General features: G+C 42.8%; 1 protein-coding gene across 2 annotated transcripts in view; it reads left to right on the plus strand.

The window, feature by feature from the left end:
• Positions 1–10575: 10575 nt before the first annotated feature.
• NDEL1 (nudE neurodevelopment protein 1 like 1) overlaps positions 10576–23094 on the plus strand; it is a 33595-nt gene continuing 21076 nt past the window's right edge. For both annotated transcript variants that reach the window (XM_069482045.1, XM_069482046.1), the window contains exons 1-4: positions 10576–10702; positions 20286–20383; positions 21491–21644; positions 22741–22889. In XM_069482045.1, coding sequence (XP_069338146.1) covers positions 20298–20383; positions 21491–21644; positions 22741–22889 — 389 coding nt within the window. In that variant the 5' untranslated portion in view covers positions 10576–10702; positions 20286–20297. The remainder of the gene's footprint in view (positions 10703–20285; positions 20384–21490; positions 21645–22740; positions 22890–23094) is intronic.

A 23094-nucleotide genomic window follows, 5' to 3' on the forward strand; every position in this document is an offset into this window, starting at 1 on the left:
GGATGAACATTTGAAACTTTAATAGTTATATATTTATTTGTATGGAATATTAAGGAAACTACAACTAACAATTCCAAGATTTCATAGAGATGATTGTTCAGAGCGAGGCTAATGCAAGATTTAAGTTCATCTTTTAAAAAGTGGGTCAATTCAAAGAAAAGTTCAAAGATGATATGCAGAAATGGCAAATATTGAGCAGGTGGTAAAATTGGAATGTCGGAGGTGGCAGGCAAAATAACAGCCCGTTCACGTCCTAATCCCCAGCACCTGTCGTGAGTGTGTGACCTTATATGGCAAAAGGAACTTTGCAGATGTGATTAGGTTAAGGATTTTGAGATGGGGAGGTTATACTGGATTATCTGAGTGGGATGTTGCCATCCAAAGTGTCATTAAAAGGGAGGCAGGAGGATCAAAGTCAGAGAAGGCACTCTAATGACAGAAGCAGCTTACCAGAGTGATGCCACCAGGAGCCGGGGAGCCCAGGCGGCCTCTCGAAGCTTGAAGAGGCAATGAACTCATTCTCCCCTGGAGCCTTCAAAAGGAACCAACCCTGCCAACACCTTGGTTTTAGCTCTGTAAGTCTCATTTTAGACTTCTGACCTTCAGAACAAATTTATTCAGAGGATAAATTTGTGTTGTTTTAAGTCACCAAGTTTGTGGTCATTTATTACAGTAGCCACAGGAAACAAACAGACCAGACATTAGATGCCCTTGAATTGGTTCATTCTGCAAGTTCAGCGATTGCCTGGGGCATAGAAAGGAACATTGGCATGAAAAAGACTATCCTTGGCCATTACCCTCACTCGCCTAGGAGGGTGCTGACCACCTTGGTCAGACTAAGGAGAGGCAGGGCTCTCTGCCCCACAAGGTGGGTGCTTGGCTGGATGACAGGATGGGTCTTGACTCATGGGCATCGTCAACAATGTCATCTGGTTTGACCTGTTCATTTTATAGATGAAGACACTGAGGCTCAGAGAAGGCAAGTAAGTTGAGCAAACTCACCTGTGATGGGGCTTATTGGACCAAGGTGAATAAACACCTGGAAGGGAGTTAACACCAGGCATGGCTGGGTTCTCACACCAGGGTGGGGAGTGTTGAAGGGGTGGTGCCTGCCATGGCTGGAGGTGGAGGGTAGATCTCATTACTCTTTGATCTCCTTCTCTATGTGTCTGGGCCTCTTGCTTTCAAACTGGTTGCTTTAATATCTTTTTATCAGGGTTTTAATAACCACCTTGTTAACAAATGATCTTTAGGAAACTGTTGAAACAGCAACATGCTTGGAGAAAGTGTTCCCCTGCCCCTAGCACTTCAGTGAATGTCTTCTCTTGTGTCTGGCCTGCTCCCCTCCAAAGGGACATATCGACTGTGATTGATATGAAACCTGGGATGTTTCATTTCTGCAAGTCAGCATTTATGAGTCAAAATTGGCCTCTGTGGTACTACTCCTGAATAAAGCCCAGGCTCCTAATTTTGAGCCGAAAATGTTTTCCATGTAAAGACCACAAAGCCCCCTTGTGGTAATTTTCAAGGTGGACATCTAGACTCGTGTTGTATCATACAGTAATTGGTGAAAACTAGTGTGAAATTTCCTCTGAGATCCCACAGACTGTCATTTTACTATATTACATTGTAGTTATAAATAGTCGAGGTATTGTTCTCCTCTTATTTAGACAATGGTCACAAAAGTGACCCCAGAGAAGCAATCCTTACATTCCAGATTAGCTATAGTTGATGTCCCAGGTAATTCTACCACTCAAAGTCCCAAATATCATTATATTGTCAGTTAGTGGATGTTTACACAATATGAACTTGAAAAGATTATAGGTTGGAAACTTACATCTACAGAGCCAGCACATATGTTTACAGGAGGGAATTAAACATGACATCAGGTCAGACTAATTAGGGAGTCATCACAGAAGGAATTATTTCCTACGATTGGTGCTGCAGAATTGGGAACCCTCCCAGTGAAGCTTTACTGACGTGAGTGCCCAGGTCACTCTTGTATCTCTTGGAGTCACTTGGCTGAAAGGTGAAATTTTTTTTTTTTTTTTTTTTAAAGAGACAGAGTCTTGCTCTTTTGCCCAGGTTGGAGCGCAGTGTTGTGAGCTTAGCTCACTGCAAGCTTGAACACCTACCTGGGCTTATGCACTCCGCCCACTTTGGCCTCCCAAAGTGCTAGGATTACAGGCATGAGCTATTGCGGTTGGCCCTAACTGTAAAATATTGAAAAGTCCTGGCTAACTTTTTTCTCCATAGTACTTATTACAGCTGACATACTCATGTTTATTTTCTGTTTTCCTTCTATTTCCCTTCTTTTCTTTCATTGTTAGAAAACCTCTAGGAAGGAAGGGACTTAGCTTCTTTTGTTAATTGCTCTATCCATGGGGCCTGGAATTGTGCTAGGCACTCAATACTTACTGAATGGTTGAATACACGATCTTTTGGTCCTGGTAACTTTGACTCATTGGCTTACCTGGTAATGGGAATTTGGCTGAAATTGCCTGATATAATCAGCTCAGGCTGGTAAGAAACACTCCATTTCTTTTCAGCCCTGTTATTTTATTAGTCTGGCTTGGGAGTAGGTAAACCCAGTGCTGCCTCATCTGTGTAAAGGTATGTGAGCAGAGCTGGGCGTGGTGGCTCATGCCTGTAATCCTAGCACTCTGGGAGGCCGAGGCAGAAGGATTGCTTGAAGTCAGGAGTTTGAGACCAGCCTGAGCAAGAGTGAGATGCCATCTCTACAAAAAATAGAAAAATTAGCTGGGCGTGGTGGCATGTGCCTGTAATCCCAGCTACTCTGGAGACTGAGGCAGAAGGATCACTTGAGCCCAGGAGTTTGAGGTTGCTGTGAGCTGTGATGATGCCCCTGCACTCTAGCCTGGGTGCCAGAGCAAGACTCTGTCTTAAAAAAAAAAAAAGGTATATGAGCAGATATCATTTTCTCCAGGGACAGTCATACTGTTTATGTAGGTGTGATATCAACAGCTCTTGGGGTTGCCAGGTGTTAACCCAATTAGCAATTAACAGTGTCATGTCATCCTTTTCTGGGGAGGCAGCTGTCACGCTGGGGTGTGGGTAGTGACTGTCAGGTGGCTGGGGTGGGAGCCAGGCTGACAGTGAAGACTGAGACTTGGGGAGCGGAGCCTCTGAGGCCAGGAAACCCCCGAGGTTCCAGAGTGGGAGGAGTCCACTGTTCAGGTAGGCTGCTGGGGAAAAAATTAGGACAAGCTCCAAGAGATTCATGGGAGCATGGCAGGATATCAGGTTCCATACAAAGGGGATCAAAGGCTAGGAAGAGACTCTTGAGACCTCAGTTTACCTGCCTGGATAAGGAGGATGAGGTCTGTTTCCTTCCAGGTACCAACAACCAGGGCAGGACCTTAACGGGATCTAAATTGTCCTCATTTTTCTCACCTCTAAGAGTCACCTTTCAGCCAGCTACATCTGGAGGTCTGCAGAAGGTGAAGAACCCTCCTGGCACGGGGTCCTAGGGCCAGAAGCAGGTCTCATTCTCAGACAGACACAATGGAAAGGGACGGAACAGAAAGGAGGTTTGAAACCTAACATACTGCACAGAAAATCCATTGATTCTTGCCTTTCTGTTGACTGACAGCCACCTGGAGTTTGAAAATTGAGGGGATAAACTCTAATGGAAGAGCTGAGGTTCGGAGCCTGAGCTACTTTGGGTAGTTGGTGAGTGCCATTTGCTCAAGAAGTTACTGAGGATGCAATAAAGAGAACGAATGGAACTTTCTTTCCCTTCAAGGTAGTATAGGAATACCCCAGGCTGGTTTGTTTGTGACTACCTGGCCAAGGGTCAGAGACCAACCAGAAGTGGGGCATTTTTGAGTCAAATATGAACTGGTTACTATTCAAAATCTTGGAAGGGGTCTGGTTGAAGTCTCTGGCATTCTGTGGACCACTCAGCACTTGTCGTGGCCTGACAGGAAGAGATTTGTCTCTTTGCTTATTGTCTCTCTTCCCCATTAGAATATAAGCTTTTTTTTTTTTTTTTTTTGAGACAGAGTCTCACTCTGTTGCCCAGGCTAGAGTGAGTGCCGTGGCGTCAGCCTAGCTCACAGCAACCTCAAACTCCTGGGCTCAAGCGATCCTACTGCCTCAGCCTCCCGAGTAGCTGGGACTACAGGCATGCACCACCATGCTCGGCTAATTTTTTCTATATATATTTTTAGCTGTCCATATAATTTCTTTCTATTTTTAGTAGAGATGGGGTCTTGCTCTTGCTCAGGCTGGTCTCGAACTCCTGAGCTCAAACGATCCGCCCACCTCGGCCTCCCAGAGTGCTAGGATTACAGGCGTGAGCCACCGCGCTCGGCCAGAATATAAGCTTTTTAAAGTTATGGTGGCATTCCCAAGGCCTAGAACAGTGCCTGGTACATAGCAGGCACTAAACTCCTAGCTGATGAATGACTCTCCTTTTTCTGTAAAACCACTTCTCACCTCAAGGCCCAAGTATATATTTTTTAAGATTAAAAATATTATCATTATTACTGTTTTGTAGATTATAAAAGCAAAAGATGTTGCATTGGGGGTTGTAGATGCTATAGATTGGGCTTAAGATTTGGGCTAGGGAAAAGACACAGTTGCCTGTGACCTGAATCCCAGTTCCTTTGTAACTTGGTGTTATCTAAGTTCAACCTTTCATACCAGTGAAAAGCTTTTCTGTTTATGGTGATTTTTTTTTTTCCAGAATTTGGGGCATTTTCCAGAAAGTTCTGTCAGTCTTGCATTTGAAGTTATGGCCACCAAACCATTGATTCATTCTTTCACTTTCACTGAAGCATATTAAATGAATGTTTGCTAAGTGCCTGTTGCTGGCAGATTATTAGGACAATCAACATTGTCTATGCATTCAGAGAGTTTTTGTTACTTGGGGGGAGATTGAGTACCTCTGTGACCAAAAGGCTGTGTTCAGTAAGTCTCGTGTGCACTGTGAGTGGCTCTACTTGAGCTCAGAGAAGGAGTGTTCACTTTGGGGTTTTAGGTATCAGGGAAGGCTTCCTGGAGGAGGTGGCATATGAGTGAGGCTTCAAAAGGCAGAAGGAGGCAAGGCAGGTTGGCCAAGCCTAGGGAGCAGCTGTAGTTCCCAGGGCAAAGCAGTCAATAAGACAGACCCAGAGAGGAAGGTAACCATCCATTTGGGGGATGCAGTGGAGGGTCTGGCTAGACCCAGGTGGGTGAACTGTAGGATGCAGACTTTAGAAGTGGGTTGGAGTTGCTTTGGGAGGGCCTTGAATGCCAGACTATATTGTTTGTACTTTATCACAAAGGTAACAAGATGCCACCATAAGTTTTGGGGCCAGGGATGCTCTGTATATAATGGGATTTTCGAAAGATTTTTCTGATAGCTATGTGTGGACTGCTGGGCTGGAACAAGAAGAAATTCAAGGGAGAGAAATTTGGGGATGGAAGGAGAGATAAATAGGAGACTTTGGATTGGGAGAGATGCACGAGGAAAGTACTGAATAATGAATGGATTTTTTTGAGTTTATGGAGGGAAAGACATTGGGGTTTGGTAATCACAGGATTGAGATGCAAGCTGGGGAGGGGGATAATTAAGGGTGATTTGATGAGTGCTTTGTGCCTCAATGACTGGGAGGCATCTGCCAATGACATCATTGGCAGAAACAGGAAAATTGTTTTGGAAATTTCTGTTGAGGCAAAAGAAAGATCTGTTTGGGGTTTAGGGATATAGAGTTGGAGGTGAAAGTGGACATCTGGTAGATATATCCACCAGACCATTGGCAACCAGCCAGCCATTAGGTGTCCCTTGCCCAGCTTGACCTATGCCCTTAGAACTTAGCAAAAAATACTGGTCAAAGGAACATAGAGAGATTAGGCTGAACCAAGCCTTTGCTTTTGAAGTGTCTTGCTCACCTGATTGAGTAGAGAGTCAAATATGCCCCAACTCCTCAGAATTATAGCAGGCCTGGGTGCATTACATCACCTTTTGTGAGCGTGTGATGTGGCCAAAGTCTAGCATTAGAGTTTGGGCTCGTATCCAGACTTCCCCTAGGGCAGCTGGTCAACTTCCACCCCTCCCAGTGGTGGAAACTGGCCTCTGTTTCCTGTATCTCAGAGTTTTTGGCAGGAAAGATATAGGGATGCTCATGCATGCTCTGAGGGACCGTGACATTCACCTCTTTGGCTCAATCCAAGAAAGACCTCGCACAGGGACCCATGCCTCAGCAAACCCTTTCCTAATAATGGTTTATGAAGGCAGAGGGGTGGGGCAGCCCTCACCCACCTTTTCTACCTTCACAAGGCTGTTTTTATAATATAACTTCTGCCCCTTTTCGAGGCTGCCTTCCATCTTCCTTTCCATTTTATTTTCCCTTGATTTGGCATATTGGAAGCAGGGGCTGGAGCAAAGGTTGGAAGGGCTGGAGGAGATTGTAGCTTGCCCTGCCTGCCGAGCCCCGGGGCCTCTCTCCCGCGGAGAAAGATCAGTCTACAAGGAGAGAGATCAGTGCAGGGCCTCCAACACCTCCGAGAATGCAGCCAGGCAAAGCTCATTCATTAAGGTGAGGCCAAAACACCAGTCCTGACAAACACCAGTTCTGGGTCCAGGCTGCGTGGGATGGGTAGCAGCCTGGAGGATGATGCCAACATCTTCTGAGGGGCCTGGCCTGCCATTAGATGACTCAGTGCGTTTCCCAGCACCTCAGGCAGGAGGCAGGGACAAGAGCTGCAGCCTCTATTTTTTTTTCCTCTTGGGGTGGGACTGTTCCATCTTGGCAGCAGGTCCACACAAAAGCCTTCATCAGTCCCCTCCCTGCCTGTGATCTCGCCAGCCAGAGCACTGGAAGCAGAGCCCCAGAGCCTGAACCAGCTTCCAAGCTATCCTAGGTCACTGGCCTTGGAGTAAAACCTGCTTGGGTTTAAACCCCAGCTGCTCTGGGTCTCAGGTTACAATATGTAAAATGGGAGGTAATAATTACAGCCTCACAGGCTTGTGAGGACTGAGGGATATAATGTTTACAAAGCACTTAGCACAGTGCTCTGGCCCAATAAATGGTAATTATTATTAATAGTTCCCCTTCTTGGGCGTTATAGTAGTTGTTAATAGTGTGGTTTCTGGGCCAGGTGTGGTGGCTTGTGCCTATGATCCCTGCACTTTGGGAGGCTGAGGTGAGAGGATCACTTGAGGCCAAAAGTTGGAGACCGGCCTGGGCAATATAGTGAGACCCCTGTCTCTAAAAAAAAAAAAGAAAATTAACCAAATGTGGTGATGTGTGTACTTGTAGTCCCAGCTACTTGGGAGGCTGAGGTGGAAAGATCATTCAAGTGCAGGAGCTGGAGGCTGCAGTGAGCTATGATCATGCCACTGCATTGCAGTCTGGGTGACAGAGCAAGACTCTGTCTCTACAAAATAATAATAATAATAATGATAATAATGTGGTTTCTGGACTTAGACAATCTAGATTGGGTGGCTTTGAGTGTGGAGTCCTCCTCTTTCTAGTTGAGTGATCTTGGGCACCTTCATCTTGCTGAGTCTGTTTCCTCATTTTAAAAATGAGAATAACAGTACCTATCTCATGGGGCCATTGTGAGGATGAAATTACACCAAGCAAGGGTTTAGCACAATTGTCAATATATATGAGCAGACTTCAAAAAGTTTGTGGAAAAATAGAATTAAAGATAAAAATTAAAAATATCAACTTTATTTCTCAACATAAGCTCCCTCAAGTTCAAGGCACTTTTGTAAGGAGTGATAGCAGCCATTTAGTCCATCTCTAAAGAACTAAGGGTCTTGGGAATTTAACCATGTTAATGCAGCCTTTTTTTTACATTTCTAACTGAAGAAACATGGGTGTCTTCTAAAGATTTTTTTAAGATTAGGAAACAAAAAGCAGAAGGAGCCAAATTCGTACTGTAAGGTGGATGCCTAATGATTTCTCATTAAAATTCTTTTTTTTTTTTTTTTTTTTTTGAGACAGAGTCTCACTCTGTTGCCCAGGCTAGAGTGAGTGCCGTGGCGTCAGCCTAGCTCACAGCAACCTCAAACTCCTGAGCTCAAGCGATCCTCCTGTCTCAGCCTCCCGAGTAGCTGGGACTACAGGCATGTGCCACCATGCCCGGCTAATTTTTTCTATGTATATTTTTTTAGCTGTCCATATAATTTCTTTCTATTTTTAGTAGAGGTGGGGTCTCGCTCTTGCTCAGGCTGGTCTCGAACTCCTGAGCTCAAACGATCCGCCCACCTCGGCCTCCCAGAGTGCTAGGATTACAGGCGTGAGCCACCGCGCCCGGCCTAAAATTCTTGAAAAATTGCCCTTGTTTGATGAGAGGAATGAGCAGGAGCATTGTTGTGGTGGCGAAGGACTCTCTGGTGAAGCTTTCCCAGGTATTTTTTTGCTAAAGCTTTGGCTAACTTTCTCAAAACACTCTCATAATAAGCAGATGTTATCATTCTTTGGCTCTCCAGAAAGTGAACGAGCAAATTACCTTGGGCATCCCCCCAAACTGTTGCCATGACCTTTGCTCTTGACCAGTCCACTTTTGCTTTGACTGGACTCTTCCACCTCTTGGTAGCCATGTCTTTGATGTGCTTTGTCTTCAGGATCATACGGGTAAAGCCATGTTTCATCACCTGTTAACAATTCTTTGAAGCAATGCTTCAGGATCTTGATCCCACTTGTTTAAAATTTCCATTGAAGGTTCTGCTTTTGTCTGCAGCTGATGTGGGTGTAACAGTTTTTGGCACCCATTGCATAGAAAGTTTGCTCAACTTTAATTTTTCAGCCAGAATTGTGTGAGTGAAGCCACTTGAGATGTCTATGATGTTGGCTATTGTTTCGGCTGTTAATTGTCAGTCCTCTTCAGTTAGGGCAGGAATAAGATTAATTTTTCCTCAAAAATTGATGTGGATGGTTTGCCATTGTGGGCTTCATCTTCAACACTGTCTTATCCCTTCTTAAACCAAGTTATCCATTTATCTAATTTCTTTGGAGCATTGTCCCCACAAACTTTTCATAAAGCATCAATGATTTCACCATTCTTCCACCCAATCTTTACCATAAATTTGATGTTTGTTCTTGCTTCAATGTTAGCAGAATTCATGTTACTCTGATAGGGGCTCTTTTCAAATTGATGTCTTATTCTTCATAATGCCTCAAACTAGATGCTGTTCAGACATGTTATAACAAGTTAATATGAGTTTATTTGTTGCAAAAAAAATGAAATCCGTACATGGTTTGTTTTTTCATAACACACATGTCCCATGAACTTAAAAAAATTACTTATTTTTTGTAGGACGTTGCCTAGGCTGGTCAGAATGCCTGACCTCAAACAATCTGATCCTCCTGTGCCTCCCAAAGTGTTGCAATTACCGGCAGGAGCCACAGCACCTGGCCCTAGTTTTTATTTATTTATTTAGTTTTTTGAGACAGAGTCTCACTCTGTTCCCCGGGCTAGAGTGCCGTGGCGTCAGCCTAGCTCACAGCAACCTCAAACTCCTGGACTCAAGCAATCCTTCTGCCTCAGCCTCCCAAGTAGCTGGGACTACAGGCACGTGCCACCATGTCCAGCTAATTTTTTCTACATATTTTTAGCTGCTCAGCTAATTTCTTTCTATTTTTAGTAGAGATGGGGTCTCGCTGTTGCTCAGGCTGGTCTCGAATTCCTGAGCTCAAACGATCCACCCGCCTCGGCCTCCCAGAGTGCTAGGATTACAGGCGTGAACCACAGCTCCTGGCCCCTAAACTAGTTTTTAAAAGTGCTCTCTTCCTTTAACTTGCCACTGCCTTAGCGGTTGTCCATCCCCATTTCTCTCGTTTTTGAGCTAGTACCTCTTCCAGCTTGCTTCCTTCTCCAAGTCCCCTAGCGGAATATCTATATATATTTAACATATATTTGTGTGTGAATATATGCTCAGATATATAAAACATAAATGGACATATATAAAATCCCTTGGTGCGACCAAGGAATCCATTCATTTATTTATCAAATATCTGAGCACCCACTCTGCCTAGAACCAAGCTATCTGTTGTGATAAACAAGGCATAAGAGGTTCTAGCTCCCATGGAACTTAAAATTCTACTGGAGGAAGACAAGAACAAGTATAAAATTTCAGCTAGTGGAAGCGCTGTGAAAATAACATCGCGCTTTGAGATAGTGATGAGGAGGGAATAGAATACCCCTGTGTTCTATTGGGGGGTAAGGGGTGGAGCTGGAGGCGGAATATGAGCCGAGATTTATTCCATAAACTGGAACACCGAAACATGGATACTTGAAAGGTCTTGGTGGCCGAAAAACTGGGGGATGTCCTCACACCCCGCGGCACCGCTTTTCCAAACAGCAAAGTTTCACGTAACCGCAGAGGCCAAAACCCCATCCGTCGTGGGGTCCCGAGGCGCCTGCGCACAAGGACGCCGCCAGCCTGTCGTCAGCGCGCCGCGTTCCGGCGGCCGGGTGTGAGGCCAGCCCCCCCGCAGCCCCGCCCCGCACGCCCGCGCGCTCCCGCGCATGCTCCGAGCCCCGCCCCCGTGCGTCACAGAATGGCCTCGGACACCCAGGGAGCTCCTGACGTGTCGGGGAGGAGCCGGGCGCGGAGGTGCGCGGAGTGGAGCTCAGGGCTGCGGCGGGGAGCGGAGGCGAGCGGCTGGGCGGGCCTGGCCAGGCCAGCGGAGCAGAGACTTCGGGCGAGCGGCGGCGAACATGCGCTTTTGACACAGTGGAGGTGAGCCTGCGGAGCGGGGACGCTCCCGAGGGGGCCCGGTCGGGCCGGCGGCGCCGAGGCCTGCCCTTGGGGAGTCTGCCCGGCCCGGGGGCTGTGTCCGAGGCCCCGACGGGCCGGGCCAGGGCCGGGTTCTGGGGCGACCAGTCCGGGGGCAACTGTTCCAACCGCTCTAACTGTCCCCTCCGCGCCCTGGTCCAAGCTGTGGCCCACAGGGGAGCTTGCAAGGGAACGAGCCCGGCGGCCTCCGGAGGATGTGCCCCGTCCCGGTGGGGTGAAGGATGGCGGTGACGGAGGCCGGGACGTGGCACCGTGGGCTGGGGCGCTGGTGGCGCAAGGAGTGGCCCAGTCGAAGGTGGCAGCAGGGCGCTCAGCCCTCCCCCTCCAACCTCTCTCATATCCTTCTGCCTGCGAGGGCGGTTTGGAGTCAGGTTGGATTTTGATCTCTCAGCGCCTCTCTCTTGTGGAGAGCAAGAGCAGGAACAGCCCACGTCGGGCTCCGATTGGCATTCCCGTGACTCCTGGGATCGAACTGCTAATCATCCCCCCTTGGAGTTCAGGAAAGTGTCACCAGCAGGTTCAGGTTGCTTGTGCTCGCCCCTTATTTTTGCTGTAAGCAACCAGGTGACCCTTTAAGTTTTGCAAAGAAAGTGAGAGGTCTTCCACTACTGATTATCACATTCCATTTCTGTAGCACCTTGACACATTTCAGAGTGCTCTTCCTTTTGAACCTCATCACTCTGTGGTTGCGACTGATTTTGTTATCGCCACTTGTATGGGGAAATTGAGCTGGGGTGGGGATAATTAAGTGATTTATACTTCGGTTCAAACTTGAATCATACTTTACATTTCTAGGCTCGGAATTCTGGTTTCTTTTCTTGGGACTTTTATACCCTTCTCAGCTAGAAAGCAAGGCACACAATTTGACTTGCCAAAGATATACCAGAAGCTAGTAGACTACTTATTCAATTATTTTTGAGCAAATTCACCCAAGATAAGAACTGCTGCTCAGTTATGAGAAAAATCTTACTCTGAAGCTTGTTGCTGGTTATTTTGTCTGCTAAATTGTGTTGTTCTTAATGTCCTTAAGAGATAGGCTTTGCTAAATCATGAAGTTGGCCCAAAATGCAGCATTAAGTCATGGGCTGAAGAGAAGTAAAGGGAAACTGAGTGAGGTGTTTTTTCTGAATTATTATTAAAATTGTTAATTAAAAGTGGAGTGCATAAGGCACAAAGAGTACCTGTGGCCAGTCCTGGTTAGGGGTTGACTTGGTCCAGATAGAAATGGCTAAATCTTCTGAAGCTGTTGTTCTGTTTTGATTTTTTAAATTAAATAAACTGAAGCTAGATAAGGAGCACTTAAAATAAGAACCCTCGGTAGAAACTTAGATCTTGCTTTCATGACATCTGCAAAACTTACTTTTACTGTAAACCATGCTGAAATAAATTTGGTTACTAAAGCTTAAAATTACTTCCGATGTAAGTTTCTGAGTACTCTATATGGTAGAAAAAGAAGTTTGATGGGACCAAAAGAGAGACCATATTTATGATCGACTTGGAAGGGTTAAAAATTATGTAAATGTCACCTTGGAGAGAAGTAGAATTACAGTAAAAAGGCATGCATGTTAACAGTGAGTTCCGAAAGAACTCTTCCAGCCTCATTAGTTCGTTCTACAACTGTTAACAAGAAACAATATCATCTAAAAAATTTTCTTACCATTGTACAAAGATTAGTTTCCTTGCAAATAAGGCATTTGGACAGGCTCTGTTTCGAACCCAAGTGAGTTGATTGTTGCTGGTTATCTGAAGGTCATATACAGTATGATGATGCTTGATGTAAAAGTAACTATACTTCTGAGACTCATACTCCATTCATATATATGGACATGGTATTAAAGAAAGATTGGAGGGGGGCAGAGAATACATAATTATTCTAGCTTCAGAAAATTGTAGATGTACCATTAGAGCATTTTTTTTAGCGGTATATTTTTCGATATTGGCTAACTTTCTATAGCCTTCATGCCGCCAGTTACATAGTTTCAAATAACGCAGTGAATACATCCTCCTAGTGTAACTTGAAGCAAACTGAACAAACTGTCTTTACAGCTCCTGAAACGGTCTTTTGTTTTTTTGGTGTTTTTTTTTTTTTAGACAGAACCTGGCTCTGTTGCCAGGGCTAGAGTGCAGTGGCATCATAGCTCACTGCAACCTCAAACTCCTGAGCTCAAGCAATCCTCCTGTCTCAACTTCTCAGAGTGCTAGGATTACAGGCCCGGGCCACCGCACCAGCCTGAAATGGTCTTTTGAATATTTGTAGTGATAGCAAATCTTTGTTATTTGTAAAGAATGTGATTTTTAAAAAGAGTAAGTTTGATGAACAAAATTAGAATAATAAAACTGGCCAATACCACTTAGGAAGCAATAAAAATGAGGTGTGACCATATGTAAGAACTTTTTGCGGCCGGGCGCGGTGGCTCACGCCTGTAATCCTAGCACTCTGGGAGGCCGAGGTGGGCGGATCGTTTGAGCTCAGGAGTTCGAGACCAGCCTGAGCAAGAGCGAGACCCCATCTCTACTAAAAATAGAAAGAAATTATATGGACAGCTAAAAATATATATAGAAAAAGTTAGCCGGGCATGGTGGCGCATGCCTGTAGTCCCAGCTACTCGGGAGGCTGAGACAGGAGGATCCTTTGAGCTCAGGAGTTTGAGGTTGCTGTGAGCTAGACTGACGCCACGGCACTCACTCTAGCCTGGGCAACAGAGTGAGACTCTGTCTCAAAAAAAAAAAAAAAAAAAAAAAAAAGAACTTTTTGCTTAGTTCTCAATCTGACTTTTTAAAGGCTATTCTAAAAGATAAGTTTTAGAAATGTTTTCAGTAATGGTATCACTGGAATATGCATATAGCTTCAGGAAATGATTAATTTTAAGGAATCATTTGTATGTTTTAAATTCTGAAGGCTGTTTACTTTGTGGTTATACTTTGCAGTTGTACTTTGTGGTTCAGAGGTCCACTGTTGAACTACCAGTTTTTTTATAATTTAATGAACATTTATGCTATGTTTACTATGTGCCAGGCTCTGTCCTAAGTACTTTACAAATATTAACTTATTTAATCTTCATAACAACCTCATTTTAATGATTATCCTCATTTTACAGGTGAGGAAATGGGGCACCTCATAGTTAAGTAACTTGCTCAAGTTCACCCAATTAGTGAGTGAAGGAGTCTGATTTCAAACCCAGGCAGTTTGGCTTCAGGATCTAGGCTCTTAACCACTATGCTATGCTGCTCCTATGACTTATTCTTGGTTAAATATTTTTAATTTGTTCTGGAAAAGATGATGGTAATTTTAGTAAAATATTTCTGGCACAGGCTGTAATACTGTTTGAAGGGCCAATAAGCAAGTTGTGAAAGTAACCTGTTGATTAGAAAAATTGTGGTCAACATTCGGTTTACCTAAGATCCGGCAAGAAAATAAAGAAGCATGTGTAAAGTAAAAAAAAAAATTAAAATAATTTTGCTAGAATTATTTGACATTAAAGTAAATAGTTGGACAAAGAGGATGCAAGAGCTAGAACTAGATTCTCAAGAAATTTCATGCAAAATGCTACTTAAATTCTGAGTTATCAGGGAACATTGATGGAAAAGTTGGTGGTTGTGTTAAATATCTTCCTGTTGAAGAACCAAAAGTCAGAGACAACTGGAAACTTCACAGTACACCCAAAGGTGTACAATACTATTCCTCAGGGATCACTACTTAACTAAGCGCTCTTCAAAGCAATAACTGCCTAAATGGGTCAAAAACAACCAAAAAACACCCCCCCACAGAAAAGTTTCAAAGTGGGCATGTATATAACATTTATAGATAAAAACAATCCTAACCTTGTTTGTAGAAGTATTGATTCCACATTCAGATAAATGTTAGGAAGGCATCTCATAGTCATTATAAGGAACTTCCATAAAGACACTGGCTCATGGACCACATAATCAGGAGTATCATCAAATACTGCATAGTGACAGAGTACTAAAAAGTTTAAAGAAAAATTATCCTACCAGTGAATAAAATGTCCAGTACTAAAGTAGCACTGGTCACTCAGCTCTGGAAAGACATATAGGTAATCTAGAGACAATCTAAGCATAACAATGCAAATATTTAAGGGACTACGATGGCTGCCCAATGATTATAGGCTACAAAGACAAGAAATAGCCTGGGCTGGGTAGCTCATGCCTGTAATCTTAGCACTTCGGAAGATGGAGGTGGAGGATGGCTTGGGCCTGGGAGTTGGAGACCAACCTAAGCAATGTAGTGAGACCTTGTCTCTACGGAAAACTAAGTAAAAGTAGTTGGGTGTGGTGGCAGGTGCCTGTAGTCCCAGCTGCTCTGGAGGTTAAGGGGAGGATCCTTTGAGCCCAGAAATTTGCAGTTCCAGTGAGCTGTGATCATGCCACGGCACGCCAGCCTGTGTAACAGAGACCCCATTCGTCTCTGTAAAAAAAAAAAAAAGGCAAGAAATATCTCCTTTGGGAAAACCAAAGGTAAGAGATATTATCATCAAAGTTTACAAAATCAACATGAGCATAAAAAAGGAGAATACAAAGTTGTTTACCAAATCCTGGAACCTTCTAAGAGAGCAACACATGAAGCTTATGGAAAATTTAAGACCCGAAATAAGAAGTTCGTTGATGACCATAAAGTTATGGAACTTATCCCAGTTGGGTAAAATAATATAAAATCAATAAATTACTCTGGGAGGCCGAGGCGGGAGGATCGCTCAAGGTCAGGAGTTCGAGACCAGCCTGAGCGAGAGTGAGACCTCGTCTCTACTAAAAAATAGAAAGAAATTATCTGGACAGCTAAAAATATATAGAAAAAATTAGCCGGGCATAGTGGCGTATGCCTGTAGTCCCAGCTACCCTGGAGGCTGAGGCAGAAGGATCGCTTAAGCCCAGGAGTTTGAGGTTGCTGTGAGCTAGGCTGACGCCATGGCACTCTAGCCCAGGCAACAGAGCGAGACTCTGTCTCAAAAAAAAAAAAAAAAAAAATCAATAAATTAAAAATTTTAGACTTGAAATCATTAATTTAAAAATGTTTTATGTAAGGATTAGGATTCTCATGTTTCTTTTTTATTTTCCTGAGATTTTTCAGTTGCTCTTTTTCTTATTGAAATAGAGTAATGTGCCATCAACCACAACCTCAGATTTATCCAGCTTCTCAGCTATGCTCTCTGTTCTGTGGAATTCCTCATTTTTCTTGGAGCCATCCGTCTGTGTGAATTACTTTCTTGACCTACAGATGAGGCTTCATCCTGGGACTTCTCTTGGTTGCAGTCTTCGGCTGGAGTCCCTATTTCCTGCATCCTGTGTTGTCCCAGTCACGGTTTTCTCCCTTCTTTTGTAATTGTCTCAGGAACTGTGGGAGGTAACCCCCTTGAGTTCTTGTATGAAAAAGAAAACTTCTCTCATTTCCTGAATTATCTGTTTCCTCTCAGTTCAGTAGGTCCTAGGGTTTTCTTATTCACACTACTGGGTTTTCTCATTTGTCTGGTGGTTCTTGTCCATTTATGTTTAAGAACGAAGGGCTGGGCCGGGCGCGGTGGCTCACGCCTGTAATCCTAGCACTCTGGGAGGCCGAGGTGGGTGGATCGTTTGAGCTCAGGAGTTCGAGACCAGCCTGAGCAAGAGCGAGACCCCATCTCTACTAAAAATAGAAAGAAATTATATGGACAGCTAAAAATATATATAGAAAAAAAGAAAATTAGCCGGGCATGGTGGTGCATGCCTGTAGTCCCAGCTACTCGGGAGGCTGAGACAGGAGGATTGCTTGAGCCCAGGAGTTTGAGGTTGCTGTGAGCTAGGCTGACGCCACGGCACTCACTCTAGCCTGGGCAACAGAGTGAGACTCTGTCAAAAAAAAAAAAAAAAAAAAAAGAACGAAGGGCTGGATGGTGATTATTTGAGGTAGCTAGTGTGCAGTGGTATCTCCAAGGTTCTCTTCAATAAGTCCCATCAGCTTACTGTTCTTTGATGTGGAGCCTATGCTGAGCATATATCAGTGAGTGTGAATCTGGGTTGGCATGCATCAGAATAATAATTTTGTACAACTGAGAATGATTGGTTTTATAATTTTTTTTTTTTTTTTGAGACAGGATTTCACTCTGTTGCCCTGGCTAGAGTGCAGTGGCATCATCATAGCTCACTGCAACCTCAAACTCCTGAGCTCAAGCAATCTTCCTACCTCTGCCTCCCAAGTAGCTGGGACTATAGGTGCATGCCACCATGCCTAGCTAATTTTTCTATTTTTTGTAGAGATGGGATCTCACTATGTTGCCCAGGCTGGTCTCAAACTCCTGGGTTCAAGTGATACTCCTGCCTCAGTCTCCCAAAGTGGGGGGATTATAGGCATGAGCCACCATGCCCAGCCTATAATCTTGATATTAATATATGGTGGTGCATTGTGAGATAGAAATAAACTACCTACAAATATTTTTGCTTACTCCATTCCTGAAATAGGAATTCAGATGTTAATAAAAGAAAGTGGTGCTTTGAAAGTAAAAAGGGAATACTGAAAGAAAGGTTGTAAGTCATTTCAAATATTTATTGAACTTCTACTGTGTTCCATATTTCTCGTGATGTGTAGGGATTTATAAATAAGACACAGGTCCTGCCCTCAAGAAACTACCTGGAGAGACATAATCTTTCATTTCTCTTCATATGTTTCTTGTTTAAAAGTAGCAGCAGAACTTTGCTTCTTTTATTACCTTGGTCTTCATAACATTTTGCAAGACCGTGATTTATTGGAATCAGAATTCTGATATTGTGTATCAGAAACTGAATATTTGAGCTGCACGTGGATACCTAGTTGCTGGTGTTCAAATAGTAGCATTCATCCAAATTTGAGTACCAGCGCCCATGAACTTATCATCAGCTTCTTTAGGGCTGGATTTATAAGTTTAAAAGGAATCACAACAGCTTTTAGGGCATTTTTGGCAAAGACCTTATGTGTAGAACATTCAACTGACAGAGGGATTGTTGCCTCCTCCCTAGATGCTTCCCTCATGTGTCTTGTAATTCTATCTTTACCTGAGTTGTTAACGTGAAATACATCCCTGCCCTCAAGGAGACTTAGGCAATGACTATGAGGAGTTACTGATACCACATGATTATGATGCCTTTAAGTGCCTTGGATCTTCTTTGCAATACAAACATGTCTTGCTGCTGGATGAGCCTCATCTTTGTTCATACCTTATTACAAATTAAATTACAATTACAAATAAGATTACTCTTACATCTCAGAAAGTGGAGTGAGAATTGGGAACTTTGATGAAGGGATAGGATTATAAAATCAATCAGTATTATTTATCATCAACACACATGCTTGAAGAAACATCATAAGTCATCTAGTATAGTATAAGCCCTCATTAGATGAAAAAACTGAGGCCCTAAGTAAGCGGTTTACTTAAGTAATTTAATGGCAGAATTGGAACCCTAGAACCTAGCCTCACCTGGACTCTCAGCCCTGTGGGGTTTACATTTTAAAGTGCTGTCAGAGTATAAAGATATTTGCAAGAGTAGAATAGTACAGACAAAAGTGTGCTAGTGTAGGGGTAATGAGATTAGAGGAGGGTGTATTTGGTTAATACACATTTATCCAGTGCTTAACAATGTCTGACACATAGGTGTTCAGTAAATGTTTGTGAGTAGTAAGTGCTTTCTCTGAGCAAGGTGTTAGTTGTGCTTGGTGCTGTGAAGAGATGCACAGTATGTCACGGATCCATGTCTTTCAGTGAACTCTTAAGCTGATTGGTAATTTAAGATAATTGGGGGTTCCCTGACAAATGTGAAGGTAATAATAGATGATGTGGTCAGGAACGACCTAAGAAAGAAAAATTTGCAGTAAGTCACAAAGGAATTAAAATTAAAAAGCAACTTTATACACTTAGTTTATTTCGATAAAAAGCACTCTCATACCTCTTTGGTATACCCACCCTGAAGTTGGAGTTCTATATGTGTTCTTGTTTGTGACTGAGTTTTTGTTAAACCTTCATGAGTGGATTGTGTTAGATGAACGCTTCAGTTCTCTACATCTCCAGGTTTTTTATTAGTTTACTTTTAAAGCTGGTCTTGAGTTCTTGCTGCCCAGTATGGATTAGGTTGAATCAATTATGGTTTAATTCGGTCGATATTATTATCTAGTGTGCAGGCATTGTGCTGGGACAGAAATAAATAAGAATACACAGCCTAATAGGGGACACAAAAGTGTAAGTAAATGCATTGCTATGTGTTAATTATATCAGTGAAAGCATGTGTGGTATATAGAGGTAGCCAAGAGCACAGGAGATTTTAATGCTGTCCAGGTGAGAGCAGGAAAGGGTTTCTGGAAAACATGACAGGTTTTAAGCTTAAATAGGAGCTTTCCAAATGCAAGGAAGGGAGAGCCATGCCAGGTAGAGAAAACATGCAGACCTGAAATAGCATGGTGTGTTAAGACAATTCTGAACAGCATTGCTGAAATATAAAGTGGGAGCTTGGGGAAGGTGTGGTAGGAAAACGGTGGGCATGAATCTAGAGTGGGCCTAACGTCTTTGCTATTCCATCTGCCCTGGCAATCATTTGGGAGTTTTAGGCAGCCAGTACAAATGCAAGGTTAATTAACAAATAGATTTTTTCTCCCTTTTTTTTTTTTTTCAGTCAGAGTCTTGCTCTGTTGCCTGGGCTAGAGTGCCATGGTGTCAGCCTAGCTCACAGCAACCTCAAACTCCTGGGTTCAAGCGATCTTCCTGCCTCAGCCTCCACAGTAGCTGGGATTGCAGGCTCACACCACCATGCCCGGCTAATTTTTTTCTATTTTTAGTAGAAACAGGGTCTTACTCTTGCTCAAGCTGGTCGCAAATTCCTGACCTCAAGCAATCCTCCCTCACAGTGCTAGGATTACAGGGATGAGCCACTGTGCCTGGCCTTTTTCCCTCCTTCTGAATGCTGAGTGCCTTCTTTGAAGAACCCAGAGGAAAGATCATTGAAGTTGGAGATTAGTGGATTTTTGGAGGAATCTGTGGACCTAAAAGATAATTAACAGGAAGTTTTTAGAAATGCCATAATAGTAAAGTATTGGGAATGTGGTGCCTGATCTTCTAATAGGGTAACCTGGCATAAAATGGTCCAAGCAGGTGTTTTGAAGAAGCTGTACGACAAGGACGGGCATGCAGTAGCAGCACCTCTGACGATAATGCTTGCTTCTGCCTCCTGTTTTCTGGAAGACCAATTGGCTATAAACCAACTACGGGAACTATGTATAGCATGATTCTCTGGGGCAAAGTCACCCAGAACCTAGTGCTGCAACTGAAAGTGCCTCACGTGGCTTTGTACCAAAGGACTTTGTTGATGTCTCCTGTCATGACCTCATCCACAATATTGGTGGTTCCTGAGAGTGGGATAGTGAAATGATTCATGTGCCTGAGTTATATGAAAGAATTAGCACTGTCACAATCTTTTAAGTTTGACTGCCTCCACAACGTCCCAGATTTTACACTTTTTCTTAGATTCCTATGTTCTCTATTTAATATGTAAGTTTGTCTTTAATATTTTGCAGGCTTTCTTGATCATGGATGGTGAAGATATACCAGATTTTTCAAGTTTAAAGGAGGAAACTGCTTATTGGAAGGAACTTTCCTTGAAGTATAAACAAAGGTAATGTTGAAAAGCATACTAAAAATAGGGAAGGGCATTTGGAATACACCATGTCTAGCTTGTGCATTTTTTTTAACAAGCTAAATTTAGAGTTTCAGATTTAGGATTGAGAGTCTAGAAAGTCACAACATTGCTTGTATTTAAATTGTATAAAAATGCCACAAATCTTTGTATTGTTCAAATTATTAAAATAGTAGGCGAACAGTGTCATTTATGTTTTCTTCTGATAGTTTGCCTCCTTGTATGCTTTTCATTAGACGGGGCCATCTGTGGCTTGTTGGGTGTGCACTGATGCTGCTCATGGTTTTGGTCATTTGAAGATTCTGATAAAGTGTCTAGGGTGCTATATAACAGACTTTAGTTCTCTTCAGGCAAACGTTGTCAGTGTTTGGAGCCAGCAAAGCTTTGAGGGACGGGGAGAGCTTCAGGGGTATGGAGTGTTTTATAAAATTTCAGTTATTTTACTTAGTTGGAAAAACTTTTGGATAATAAGCTTTTAAGCACCAAAACTTTGTCTTAAATTTTTTTAAATGGAATGTTTCTAAAATATTTATACATTTTCCTACTTCGGTTAACAGTTTACTAAGCCTTATCAAACCTTTTATTGCTCTTTGATTGTTATCACTGAAGCCAGTTATTCTGTTGTGCTAGTGGATATAGAAGGTGTGTAACTATGGCGGTGATGAGAATAAATGATATTCACAGAGATCTGGAACAATTGTATCATGATGCGAGAGTATCTGATATTTCTATTGAACACAGTTGAAGGAAATGCCAAATTTAAGTTACTTTAGTGAAAATAAAGATGCATTCTTTCCTACCCCACCATCTGAGTTCTATGGAGGAAGAAGTTAATGGATTGAACCATGTAGAGTTTTCGTAAATATTGTAATCACTGACTTATGAATCCCTTTTGGACTTATAACTCATTTTCATTGAGTCTTGAATATATAGAGTAAGAGATGTAAAACAGATTGTCTTTATTGTTTAGTATATTTTATGAGAGCTTTAGATTTCAGGCAAAAATTATTGAATTGATATGTTATATGCAAGATGATCGTCGTGGTTCCTACTATAACTCATCTTTCCTACTTTGTTTCTGATTAGCTTCCAGGAAGCTCGGGATGAGCTAGTTGAATTCCAGGAAGGAAGCAGAGAATTAGAAGCAGAGTTGGAGGCACAGTTAGTACAGGCTGAACAAAGAAATAGAGACTTGCAAGCTGATAACCAAAGACTGAAATATGAAGTGGAGGCATTAAAGGTAATTGCAGCCATAGAAGTTGGTGTCTAATATGCTGGGTTTTGTTAAAATGAAAAATTTATTTTTCAGGTGGTGCTTAAAAGCAGTAGGCAACAAAAAATAATTTTAAAAAAGGCTTAATATGAAATTTTGAATAAAATGTTTTCTTTTGTGGAATCAAGGGAAAGGTGGTTTACAATTCAGGAGTTCACTTAGAAATTTCCACAGCTGTTGCTTTCCTAGCTATAGTGTTCCTAGTTATATTGTAGTTCCTATAATTTTCAAAAGTTGCCTGATTATTTGTTTTGGTAGATTGCCTCATTCTGCATATGGTGTATGTATTTATTTCATTATTGTTCATAGCCCCTTCAGTTTTGGAGTTTAGTTTGGGTTAAAAATTTCTATATTTTTCCCTTTTTCTAAAAATGAGTTTTCAGGAGAAAAAGGATTTAGCCGTTTTTCTGCTCTTTGCCATCTGCCATAGCCAAATGCTTGGGGGTGTTTCCATCTTTGGATCTAGTGGGTTTGGGGAAGTGGAGGAGGGCCGGGCAAGGGGTAGGGAATTTGAACTCTGAGAGGCAGTCTGCTCTCTGTGCTTCCTCTGGGCTGCATGTAGCCTGAGAACCCACAGGTTCCCCCAACAAGTTTGGAGATTTGAGACAAGGGTTTTGTTTCACTTCTTTTCTGAGAGATCAATATGAGATTTCTTTCTGAGAGGAGAATGGTTGACTATCTAAATTTTACATGGTTTTAGGCACTTAGAATGAATGTATCATTTAGTCATTTAGTTGTTTTTTTTTAAATATTGTAAAAAAGAAGAGGAGGGATACCATCAACTCAGATTGTGAGTGAATTGGATTTTTTCCCCTCCTTGAGTTACGTCTTTTATTAAAGAAGACTATAGGCCAGGTGTGGTAGCTCAAGCCTGTAAGCCCAGCACTGTGGGAGGCTGAGGTGGGGGGATTGCTTGAGCCTAGGAGTTTGAGGCTGCAGTGAGCTGTGATCACATCACTGCACTCCAGCATGGGCAACAGAGTGAGACTCTGTCTCTAAAGTAAAAATAAATAAAGAAGACTATATATCAATGACACATACTTTCCTGTACCCATGCCTTCAGGAGAAACTAGAACATCAATATGCACAGAGCTACAAGCAGGTCTCAGTATTAGAAGATGATTTAAGTCAGACTCGGGCCATTAAGGAGCAGTTGCATAAGTATGTGAGAGAGCTGGAGCAGGCCAATGATGACCTGGAGCGAGCAAAAAGGTAAATGAGTATGTGCGTTTTATTAGAATAACCAAAGTTGGTAATTGGTGATTAAAATCTTTACTGTTAGGCTCAACCTATCACCTTAGATCTTAATTCCAGAACATTTCCTTTTGATATTTCATGTCACCTGTAACTCATTGGATTGAAGGGAACCAAAAATCCTTATCTCCCCACATAATGCCCTTCCAAGCTTTCTTCCTTC

This window comes from Eulemur rufifrons, chromosome 9 (genome assembly GCF_041146395.1).
Source record: "Eulemur rufifrons isolate Redbay chromosome 9, OSU_ERuf_1, whole genome shotgun sequence".
NCBI classification, from domain to species: Eukaryota; Metazoa; Chordata; class Mammalia; order Primates; family Lemuridae; genus Eulemur; species Eulemur rufifrons.